General features: G+C 25.0%; 1 protein-coding gene across 1 annotated transcript; it reads left to right on the plus strand.

Annotated features, from left to right (window-relative positions):
* The first annotated feature begins 843 nt into the window (after positions 1–843).
* LOC145841185 (beta-2-glycoprotein 1-like) lies at positions 844–12,553 on the plus strand. The gene is made up of 5 exons (XM_082948555.1): positions 844–859; positions 9,914–10,048; positions 10,262–10,435; positions 12,042–12,234; positions 12,475–12,553. The coding sequence occupies exons 1-5, from the start codon at positions 844–846 to the stop codon at positions 12,551–12,553; spliced, it is 597 nt and encodes a 198-aa protein (XP_082804681.1).
* Positions 12,554–13,382: the final 829 nt, after the last annotated feature.

A 13,382-nucleotide genomic window follows, 5' to 3' on the forward strand; every position in this document is an offset into this window, starting at 1 on the left:
TGAATAATAATAATAATCTATGAATAACTACCTTAAAATTAAAGCTTATACACTAGTAAAATTTAATTGGGTAAAAATTGTCTTGGTCTTATTTAACTCTTACCTTAAAAGTAATTATTACCTGATGACGTCAATTGTAACCCATAGATGTAGATTATTAAAATATTAAACTTGTACGGTTATGCTAGATGCTGATATTAAACAATACATAGTGCTACTTTATATAAACTATAAGTGACATGAAGGGCATAATGCATTTAAGAACATTTGCAAACACTAACAAATATATAAAGAACATCAAATTTAGAATGTACCTTAAATGTGGTTAAAACTTTTTCACAAGAATTAAATCTTATAGTAATTATACTTTGAAAATGTTTAAATTAAAAAATTAAAATGAGAACTAACTGCTTGAAACTAAAACTATAAAAAATTATGAGAAACAAAATTATGTTAAGTAAATACTTTACACCAGTGGTCGGCACGGTGTACACGAAATTTATTTTGGGGTGCACGAAACTTTTAGAGTACACGAAAGTCATTTAGGGGTGCACAAAATTTTGAGATTACACAAAACTTTTTTTTTTGTCTTAATTTTATTATATTTATTTAGTTTAAGCGACATACTTAAATATTTAAGTTAAATCTAGCCCTGGTGTTTAGTTTAGCTTTTAATTTATTGGCCATTTTACTCTCATGATCTATTTTGGTATTGAAAATCACATAACACTCTTTATATCAACATTGAGGAAGCAGTTTGCATCTGAAAGAATTGAGAGAAAGCTCGAAGATCTTGTGAAATCAGTTGGCTGATGTGGAGGAAGCTTTCATCCAGCTAAGATCATGAATATATTAAAAGGTTAGTATTTTTCTTTTTACTTACAGTATTAGTAGATTACAGTATTTTGCTTAGTGAAGAAAGTTTCTTTTATAAATTATTAATACTACCTACTTTTAAAACTAAACAATTATTTCTTTAAAAATATTCACATGATAATTATAATATTTTTATACTTAAAGGAAAATTAAAGAATTTATGTTCAATAAAAAATACTTAAATAAGATAAAAACAGTTAAAATATATTAAAAAAAAATTCTAAATAGATTCATAACAGTAGTAATGAACAAGTTTTAAGTAACAGCTTTAAGTTTTGAATAACATAAGTTAAGTAAATATTATACCTTTGAATTTATTTTATTATTTAATTAATTAACCAATCCATAATTGAATAGTACATATAAAATTTGAAGAAAATATAGGCTTAAATTGACATTGAGTTGCCACCTACTGAGGATAGTTTAAATTTTATAAAAGTTTTTGAAAATCTCAAGATGGCTAGAACTTTTCTGTTCTTTTTCTTAATCTCAGGCTAGCTAGGTATGCTTTTTATTAAACTACTTGTTACTAAAATTTATTGACTTTAAAAATTGAAAATTTTATTCTCTTAATTATTTTATTTACTAGCTATTTTGATCTGTTGGTTTAACCAAATATGTCGTATCTGTTGTATGATTCAAGGTTGCCACACACTCAGCCTAAATGTTTTTTTTTTATTAGAAATAAAGTCTTATTAAGCATGTTATTTTTCTTGCAAAAGTTAGTCTAGTTTTGGACTTGTGTAGAATATTTGAATGTATGTATGATTTTTTTTTTGAAATATAAAAAAATTATTTAGTCATTTATCAAAATATTAATTTAAGTATACTGCTACTTTTGAGCTTTGAATTTCTCTTTTCTTTATTAAACTCAAAATGACCAAGGCTAGTTTTATTGTAACTAATACAGAGTCCTACACTTAGTGCAACTCAGGACAGTATAAATATTTTACAATTCTCAGGATAATTTGTTTTTTGAATCTTTTTCCAATATTTTCTATTTCATTAAATAAAACTTCTTTGTTGTAGTTTCAAATTTTTTTTTTAAAATTCCAATTTTGATGAATAACCTGAGTTGTTTTTTAAACTTTAATTATATTGAATATTTATATATGATGTTTTATAAAAATTTTAAAGTTAAAGAGTCACTATAGTTTTTTAACTCAAAGAGTAACAACAGTGCTAATGCTTGATCTTTAATTTATGAATTAAACTAAGCAGTAATTTAATAGTTTTGTTAGAAGAGTTATAGTATGTGTTTCTAAGATGTAAATCTTTCTTTATGCCTACCAAACATTTAAAAAAAGACTAAACAATTTTGTTTAGAATTTTATAATAATTTATAATTTTATATTAAAAACCAAAAAATTATTATTTGTGTAATGTTAAGCTAGTTTTTTTCTGTTTTAGTTGTGCTTATTTGAAAATAGTTTTTTTTTAAATGTTTTAAAATGATGTACATATCCTCAGTTGTTTTACTTAATTTGAATATTTTGAAAGAAAACACACTGTTAATTGATATCAATTTCATTTTTTCTATTATGTAAATGCAACAATATAGACAATATGATAATATTTTAAAGGTATTATGATACTTTATCAAAACTTAGACTAGTAAGAATTTAAAAAACACCCATTTTAGGTTAGAATGTTTTTCCTGAGCTTGAGCCTGGTTTTGATTTTTGATTAACAACCCTTTTTACCTTAAAACTATAAAAGTAAAAGTAATTTTTAAAACTAGTTTAAAAATGTATGTTTGTTATAAATTTGATATTTCAGGTTATCAAAAAGTTTGCCACACAATCAGAATAATCCTGGATGCTTTAAAATTTTGAAAATCTCAGTATGACATAAGATAACTTAGAAAATTTTGAATTTGTTTTTTAAACCCAGGCTGACTCAAGATAGTTTTTTTTTAACTCAGTATAGTTTTAAGATTTCAGGCATTTTTTTCCTACATTTTGAATGAGATATAGTTAATATAGTCCCAATGATTTATTTTGTAACTTTTAGTATTTTTTGCTGAAGATGTATGTTTTTCTTGCCTTTGAAAATAAAAAAATTAAAAAAACTTAGATGACTACAGTTCAGTTTAAAGTCATTCAGGACAGTCTTGATCTGTCAAATCAGTTTTAACCAAAAGGATTAAAATGCTGTCAAGCTTATTCAACAGTACCTACTTTAAATGTTTGACATAAGAAAAAATGTTTTTTGTTTCAAAGAGGAGCAACTCTGGTCTTAATATAATTAAATTCTTTACTTTGCGAATTATTGATTGTCTTTTTGACTTTTTTCTTGCATTTTACAACTTTTACATACTAGAACTCTGACTTTAAATATAACTTTTATTTAACTAAGCTAAAAAAAATATAACACAAAAATAATTTTAAATATTTACAGTAAGATATCAAATTAACTGTATAATACTTATCTTAAACCAAATGTTTTACTTGAGATGGTTATTTATATTTTTTATAGATATAAAAAGTTTTGTAAGTTAAATCAGCACAATTTTTTTAAAGCTATAAAGTTTTTTTTTAATATTGATTAAACTATATTAGAAATCAGTAATGACATTAGTTTTTTGATAAAATTTTTACACACTCAAACTACTTTGGATAACTCTTATGCTATTTTAAAGGTTGGAAAACTTTGGCAAAGTAACTTTTTAAAAGATACTTATGCTGAGACATTATACTTCAATTGAAGAACTTACTTGACAAGTTAAACCACAACCCAGTAGCAGTTCCAATAAACAGCTCATTATGGTAAGTTAGTTTTAGAATAATAGGTCTCTTGGTATTTTAGTCTCTTATATTACACTTAAAAAAATTAAAAGTCAATGTCTCTTTTACTAATATTGATTAAAGTGTAAAATTTTTCGAAAATGATTTATTCATTTTTATAGGTGCTTAATAACTCTTGAGAAAAATCTAATTATTAATATGTAAATTTAATTAATTTTCATTAATTTAATTGTTTTTTTTTTTGTAATCATAAACATTTTATTTAGTTTAAAAAATTACTTGTTTTTATTAGTAACAGCTTTGTTTTGCTTTTTTTTTTTGAACATTGTAGTTTTATTTTTTTTATGTTATAGCTCATTTTTATTCTTACTTATTTTAATAAGTTGAATAGTATAGTCCAAATCTTAAACATACTTTTTAAAACTTAAATATTTATAAATTTTTTTTTAAGACATGTAAAAGATTAAATTATTGATAAATTTTAAACTTAAAAACATTTCATGTTAAAACTTTACCTTTTAACGTAAAGTTCAATATAGATTTTATGTGTGTATGATGTTAGATACTATTATTTAATTTTTTTTTATTGATATTTTGTTCATAAAAAATAGTTGATGTTTTAAATTTTAATAGTCTCATTTTAAAAAGTTTTTGTTTTAGAGTTTGATTTTAACTGTTAAGTATTTTTATAATTTTTTAGCTCATTATAAATTTGATTAAAGTTGGGTATGCAACTCGATGACCGAGAGGTCTTTTTGTGTATCCAGGTCCTTCAACAAAAAATAATTTTTGAGCAATTTTTTCAATAAACCTCATTAAGACCTGAATTATTACTAAGCATTAACTTTAAAATCTTAATTTTAGGTTTGATCAGATTCGTGCAAGCAACAAGACCAACACATACAGTTCCAGATCAAAAAAACGGATTTAGCTAGGATAATATTTTCATGTCTTTTTTGTCGTTACTTTTTGGTGTAATTTTTGTTTCCTTAATTTTTTCGTGGCAATACATTTGTTAAACACATATAGTAATCGATTAATAAAAAATCATTAAGTTAAGTTAACTAAATAATTAAATTTACCATGCAATAAAAAGTACCAAGACTGCTGATTGTTAATTGGGATTGTGGCAATGTATTAAATTAATCTAGTTAGTATTTTAGACCTGGGTGATACAAGTAAAATATTGTTGTAATAATTATATCACCGGTAGAATTTTTTTAAAATGGATAGGGTTAAGTGAACAATTTTAAGTTATCTTCTAAAAATTAATTGGGTATTCCCGAATTATTAGTAAAAAAATCGATTTAAAGTATTTACATATTCTTCAACACTAGCGGCGCTAAAGAATGGAAATTGGGGTGCACCAAATTTTAATTTTGTGATTTAGGGTTCACGGATTCAAATTAGCGTGCCGACCACTGCTTTACACAAAACAATCAAACAATATAAATTTCTATTCTTGATTAACATGTTTACTGCCGCAGGCTATGGCTAGAATGCCCCGACCACTCTATGTGGATGGTTTATATGTTCTTAACTTTTATCAATATTTCATCAGGAATTTCTTATCTGCTCTTTACTTTCTCCTTATCTTTACTTGCATCAGTATAACACATGACCTAGCGAGCTTTCTCTTAAACGCTTGGATAAACAAGGACTTTAGCTAAAAACTTTCCATTACATTTAAACAGTTATAAAGTGCAATTTGATATCCTCTTACAAAGTAAATTTAAACTTATATAAGTATATTTTTCCTTATAAAAATTAAATAAAAAATAGTATTTTGATATGATTAATCTTATTTTGTAATGTAGAACTTTTTTTTAGCCTATTAGCAAACACCAGACAAGTACTTTTTGCTTTGAACTCATACTTTTAAGCGCCTAAAGTTCGTACTAAATACCACTGTATTGCGATTACTATATTGAGTTCAGTTATAAACATTTTATTTAGTAGAATCTAAATTATTACTAAGTTTTTAAACTTAAATATGTTGATTGGGCGTAGGTAAAGCTGCATGCAAAAGTCAAACTCCGTGTTAAAGCGTCGCTGTACAATTCTAAAACGCACCTGAAATTTTACTGTAAGTTTAGGATCTTACTAGACGTTTGTACAACTCTAAGAATCAAAAACTGTGTATGAATTTTCATATTTGTCAATCAACATACCCTTTTTTCAAGTTTCATGGGGCCCAGTAAACCCAAAATAAATAATAATTGTATGACATTCTAGTACGATTAAAAAGTTTGTGTATATTTCGTAACTATATATGTTGTAGCTTTACTAAAAACAAATTTATAGGTATAAGACATACGTAGGCATAAAGGAACAGGGATTACATTATTTTCAAACAAAATTATTATTTACATTTGCTAAATAGTTTAAAGCAAGATACCACTTGTAAATTAAACAGTTTTACAACTATTAAAAAAAATCGGCCGGACATTTAAGATAAATCAAAAAACATTTTATAGTACTCAGTAGTCAGCTACACAGCAACACTGGCATTCTGACGACTCTGGTTTGAAGAACATGATATAAGAAACCTTTTATAAGATAAAAAATTCGAGTTTAATTTATAGTTAAATTCAATTTTCTAGAAAAATATATTTAAGTACAAATATATTGATCTACTTTTTTTCTTTATCAAATCTATTAGTAAGTAAAAAAATCATTAAACTTTAGTATAAGTATTTTTTTAGCGAGAGACCTTTAGTTTTTTAAAAATATTCTTATCAGTATTTTTAATTAAAACAAAATTACTTTAAACTTAAAAAAATTCTAAAGGTGTTGAGCGTATCTAAGAGAATTTTTTTGTTTGATTAAAGGAAGGTATCGCTTTTTTAAATACCTAAAAAGGGTTTTATAAACATTTTCAAGAAACCCTGATACAGTGTAACCCAGTTTCATTTTTAAAAAGTTACATAAGCGACAGATTTAAAAGTAGTTTTTTTACTTATATTTAATTGATATTCTATAATTCAAATTAATTTGCTAAAATAAGAAATTTTACTTCGTTTAAAAGCTCTTTTTTTCATTGATAAAAAAGTTGAAAAACTTAATTGTAAAATTTTGCATCAATTATAAATATTTATTATATAATTCTTTAATTCAAAAGCTGTAAATATAGACTTACATAAGTAAAAAAATGTCAGTTCAGTTTTTGTTTATAAAAAGTAAAACTAGGCAACTAAACTTAGTCTTAGATTAAGCTTAACTTACATATTTTATTATTAATTAGACAATATTATGGGATTTAAAATTTATTAAATTTCAAACAAATATTACTTAAAACAAATTCAAGTACTCGTTTATTTGCGAATAACTTCATTCGTTCAATAAAATGTCACATAAATTGCTTTAAAGTATCTTCCTTTAGATCCCAAACATTTTTGTGCTGTTTACCTAACGTTGATGCGTACATTATCTGTAACTACCAGTTAAGTTTACAAAATTATAACTTTATACTAACTTTAACAAAATAACTGTTAAAAGTTTACCAACAAAGTTAATTTATTCAGCTATTTTTTGCTGAAAAAATTTAAATTATTAATTTTTTTATTTCCAAAACAAAACAAGTTCTAACATTAAAACACTTTTGTACACTTTTTTACTTTAATATATACAAAAAAATAACTATTTTATGTTTTTACTTAAATTTCCTTATCAAAGTAGTTCAAATTCACTTTACAATTATGCTTTAAAAGTTTAAAGATGTTTAAGTTTTGTGAACATAGACTCATTTAATCTATCTTTTATATGTTTTTTGTAACAAAATTTATTACATTATATAAAGAGTAAAACTTACAAACTACTTTAAGTATTTAAATCAGATAACTTAAACTACTCCATTAACTTTTAAATTTCTAAATAGTTTATTATTATGATTTTCGATCGCTTCTTAGGTTTTGCAAATTGAGTATTTTACAACTGGGCTGCTTTTTATGGAGCAAGCCACAACTTTGAGTTGATTTTTCTTTTATCTGATTGTTTTATAAAAGTTGATAAAAAAAACTGTAATGAAAAAGTACAGTTTATTACAAAAAAAAATTATTGATAAAATCATTTATAAGATTAGTTTAAGCAATAAGTCATTTTTATTATTATATCAATGAGTTTTTGTTAGAATTGTGCAAAAACTAGGAAGTATATTAAAGGGTGAAATATTTCATAATAAATATTACAACTTTTTTTTCCTAACGTTTTTTGTCCAACAATATTATAAGTTGTTATAATTTTTGTTAGTTTTTTTTCAACCAAATAAATTTAGTTTTTGAAGAGTTTTCTAAGAAAAATATTTTTAAAAATGTTCAAAACTATTAAAGAAACTGTTTGAACCTTAGATAAATTGTTGTGCTGTTCCTTATAGTACTGTGAGTTTAATTAAGTTAATACAATTTAAAACTTAAAGTTCAATACTTTCAAAAAGTTGATAGTATTATAGAAACGTTCTTATGAAATTAAAACTAAAAAAAAATTTGCAATAAAAAGTTGTTTTTTTACTAAGCAACCACTTTGTTTTGATAAGTCAAAATTAAAATATATATGTTAAGTTTTATTTTGTTTTCATCAATAATTAAAAAAATAAATGACTAGTATGATTAGGTCAAAAGCCCTCTGAGAGAAATTCTAGTTGTGAAGTAATTTGTTGTTTTAATTTGTTTAAAAATTTTCTAAAGCCTGTATTTCAAAAGTTTTATAACTTTTATAAAAAGTCTTAAAAATTAAAAACATTTAGGCATCATGTAATTTTAAGGTTGAAAGGCCTTGATAAAAATGAAAGCTTGTTTTGCAATGTTTTTTAATTATTTACAAACTTTTGAACAATACACTTCCTTTAATCTAAAAAGATTATAGTTTAAACAAAGCGTACTTTTAAGTAAAAATCATACAGTAGTACTAATTAAATAAAGTTTATTTAATTAATTAACTGCTATTACAACATTAAAAACTCGAAACAGTTAACCATTTATTTCTTATTATCATTATCCAGCTTATCTAATTTTTAGTGCTATGTACAATGTTTTACTAAACTTTCACGTGCTTTTAATGTACTCAATCAGTTGAACCGATTTATAAAGTTGTGCTGTGCTATATATCATTTGTATAAAACTGTATTTATTATAATTACTATTAGTATAATAAATTTACTAACCAGGTTACTATTTCTACTAAGCCAGAAAGAAATCAGCGTTTTACACGACTGTTATTTGATTAAAAAAAGCTCAGTTTTGATATAACTATACAGATTTTTAAGTAAGTTTCGAATTAATTTCATAAGTCCATAAGTTTATAAACTGCTTATAAGCTTGCACAAAGCAAAGTAAGATAATAATTTCGTAACAAACTTTGGTTATACACTAAAAGTTAGTTTTTTTTTACTACAGACATAATTTTATTATTATACAAAAATGCGAGTGAAATTTTATTTATTGAATATTATTCTTGTGTTGGTTCTTCTGAATTTAGTTAGTGCTAGACGAAAGAAACAATGCACTGCAAAAGATTTAAAAGGAACCAACAAAAAGAGATTCAAAAGTAGACTGCAGGCCTGTTTTGTTGTTGACTTTATATCTAAAAAATGCAGGAGAATTCAAAGGAAAGAAAACTGTAGAAAACTATTAAAAGGTGAACGTTTAATGAACTTTGATTTGTGTATTTATATATAAGATATAACGTTAAAAGACGTTAAATCCTGAAGATCCTGATAAGTTAAGCTTATCGGAATACATACCTAGGATGTTTTTGTGTCAAAACTTTATTCCGACTAACGGCGTTTCAATGCTCTCAAATAAATTTAAGAACAGATCTACGGAGTCTATAAAGTATTAACACACATTAGAAAAAAAACATGTATAATTATGTATAATTTTTATGTGAGTAGTAACTATAAACGAACTTTATGGTTAAAAACACAGTTTGGAATAAAAACATAGAAAAAAAAAAGTTGTCTACGAAAATTACAAATTTAATAAAACCTCAAAAAAGTTCTGAGAATAGGCAAGTTTATAAAAGTGAAAATAAAATTATTCTGTTTTAAATAACTTGTTTAATTTGTTTTTATTTATAAAAAATAATTCTACAGAGGCCGCGTGCCAAGGTTCAGCTTTTAAATCAAACGATCCGGGTTTAATTCCCGGTAAAAAAGAAAGTGGTGTAAAACTCGATAACCGAAAGGTTTTTTGTTCACCAGGCCCTTATGCCAAACATTTTAAGCATTTTTTTATGGTTCATTAAACAATATATATGTTACAAGCAATTCCTAATCAAAATTTAATTTTTAAAAGATTGCCCTTCACCTGGCTACATAGTGGATGGAACGATAGAAGGTCAGAGCTTTAAACAGGGAAGTGTTATGAAGTATTCCTGCGAAAAAGGATTCAAGTTGAATGGGGAAAGCGGAGCAACTTGTTTGAAATATGGTTGGTTTTTGAATTTTTTGAACAATCATATACTCAGAGTGCTTATTAAATATGGTTTAGGATAAAATGTACATAAATATGTACGTCATTAAGTTTAAAGGATTCAAAAAACAAAACAGTTTTAAGAAATTTTTGTACTTTAATTAAAATAATCAAAATTTTTGATTTATCGCTCGAATTGATATCTGAGATAAAATTCTTCACTTTATTAAGGTAAATGGTCGAATCCCACGCCAACATGTGAAGAGATAAAGTGCAAGGGTATGCCAGTTATACCAGAACATGCAACTGCGAATCTTCGGAATTTAGTTGAGAACAAAGTTGGTAGTGTTGCTACTTACTCTTGTCTTAGTGGGTATGAAATTAGAGGTGGAACAAACACTGTTGGTTAGTTAGAAAAATTAGATGTTCTATTGCTAAGATTAATGTTGAGAAAAGCATTTTAAGGTTACAAGTGTCAAAGATAAATAAAATGCTCTTAAGTTTTAACATGTATAGAGGTGAGAAAACAAGAAAAATAGTTTCAACTTTGTTTAATCCAGGGACGTAGCTAGCTCAAAAAAGTTACGAATGTGCAAAAACTAAAACATCTGAAATAACACGTCCTAGCGGGAACACAGCAATTTAAACTACCTCTAATATTATTGAATTTAATCTGAAAAAATGCAGTTATGTCAATACATCAAAAATTGAATGTTGAAGTACGAGTGATAACTGTATACAAGTCAATTTATTTTGCTCCACACCCCATATGACTTTTTATGTCATGCCACTTGTGTAAACCCAGAAAACATTCATTAAAAAAAATTACAATTTAACTCAAAAACATTAATATTGTTTTTATTCAAAAATTTAAACGTATAAAGTCAAACATTTAACGTAGTCAATAGTAACAACAAGTTATGCAAATTTTTGTAACATAAAATTGTATGATTTTGATTTTTGAAGCTACAGCTTTCAATAGGTTTAATTTTGCATTGTAGCTTTTTGACAAAACAAAGCTTTAACGCGCTAAATGTTACAATTTGGATGTACTTAATTCGTTCAATTTTTTTACGACACTAAAAGTCCTAAAGAGTACATATATGTCAAAATTATCTCTCAGGAGTGCATAACTAAGCACAAATGAATACTAAAAGCTAAGAAAGCCGAGTATTTTCAAGCTGAAATAAAAGCAAGCTTTTTTGCACATAAGTATACGTTTCTGTAGATTTGCAGAAACGTACCAAGCCACGTCCCTGGTTTAATCCTTTATTAGTTTTTCAATTATTCTTGTATATAGTTTTTTTTAAACATTTTGTATAGACTTTGTTTGTTACTTTAAATATTATAAAAGTTTATAAAACTAACTTAATTGCTACATGCCTTTTACTAAGTAAAACGTATTTTTTATATAAAAGCTGTCAAACTAGAATTTTATAGTTTGTAGCAAAGCAATAGTTTTAAAGTTTCAGACTAGTTTAAAAACAAAGAAAGACTTTCCCATAAATATTTTTTTCTTTTGCTAGGGCTGTGTATGACAATTTATAATAAACGAACTTACTTAATTTAAAAAAGATTCATTTAGAAAACATTTTCTATAAAAAGTCGTTGTTTTTAATCTTGTTATAAAATATTTAGACGAAAATTAACAACAAAACAATTAAACGTGTAACCTTAACAATCTCTTATACTTTGATAATATTATCATTAGACAAAAGAAGAACTTGTTTACTATATGTTATCTATCTTTTTACAGTTTATTAAACTAATACCTTACACTTTAGAAATGAAGCTTGGAATGTTAACGTTCATAACAAAAGTCTTGATAGTCTCTTTACTAGTACATGAAAATATGGTTTTTCTATAATCTGCGAAACAAAACAAATTGTAACCAACAACTTTATATCTTTAACATAGAAATTAGTTTAACTCTTTTTTATTGCACATCATTCTTGCAACCCTTGTATTAACAAAATAAACTAAACAAAATAATTGAAAAATCTGTAAACAGTTTGCGGTGATAGCGGAGAGTGGGTAGGTGAAGTCCCTGAATGCAAACCAATAAGATGCAGCGGTGAACCCAGCGACATCAAAAACCTGGGGTTCATAAGTCTTGAGACCCCGTACGAGCCAATAATTCACGGGCTGATTCCCTTCCGCTACAAGGACAAACTTAACTTGTTCTGTGAAAGAGGGTTTAAAAGGTTGCAGTTATTATTTGACTGTTTAGTTTTAAGCTGAGTAATATAACAGTTTTGTTTGCATTGCATGGAGTATTTAAATTTGTCTTGTGCCACTGTTTTAACTAACTTTTTAAACAGATAAAAAGTTTGTTTCAAAGTATTTTAACAGGCGTTCAAGTTTCTCAAACATTTAAATAGTAAATAATGAACAATATGCTAACTATTAAACTTTTAATAATTGTAAAAATTTTGTTTTAACAGAGTCGGACCTCAAGTAATTAAATGTCAATCTGATGGCAAATGGTCTGCAATGCCGAAATGTGTTCCAAAATTATTTTAGATACTTTTCTGCGTTTTTCTTTTTAATAAACTATCAATTTCGAGATAAAGTATTTAGAATTTGTGCTAAAATTAAAAAAAAAGTTTCTTAAAATAATTGATGATAAAATTGATGTGTTAAAGCACAAGTGACAAAAAAAAAAATAGAAAATAAAACGATATTAAAACAATAGTACCCACATAAATTCATTCGACATCTTTATATCGTTTCTTGAACAAAAAAAAAAGCACTCAAAAATTGTTTATAGCTGGCTTACAATATTTAAGGGTTTAGATAAGTATAACGTTGTTTTATTTTTGTTATAATTAAATATAGTAATATTTTTCCAAGTATTACAAAACTACTTTAAAGCAACTATCTCAGATTTACTTACAGTATTTTTAAGCGTTTTCTAAATATTTTGCTGTTTCAGAATTAAATTATTTTACATTTCTGTAAATGTATAATATAACTATTAAAAATAGCTTTAGAAAACACCATTTATTATACGCTTTAGTCTAAACCTAAATACATACAAGTTCTTATAATCTAATTTCTTAAGGAGTACAGTTTTATAAAATGGTTTAAAATTTGAAAATTTTATTGTATAACGTTTGTGTGAAAAAGTAAGTTTTGTAATGTCTTGTGAAAGTTTAGTATTATAAAATTTTTATAAACTATAAGTTTCTCAAATATTTAGTTTATTTTTTATTTTATTTTACTTTAAATTTTCTCTAAAAATTTTATCTTAGTTTTCTTTTAGCCACATTTTGAGAGTTGTGATTTTTTTCTTGAAATGAGCTAGAACTATACAAAAAATTATTTGTAAAAAACTTAATATAAAATGCTA

The sequence above is a fragment of the Thalia democratica genome, chromosome 7, assembly GCF_965202585.1.
Source record: "Thalia democratica chromosome 7, ktThaDemo2.hap1.1, whole genome shotgun sequence".
Lineage (NCBI taxonomy): Eukaryota > Metazoa > Chordata > Thaliacea > Salpida > Salpidae > Thalia > Thalia democratica.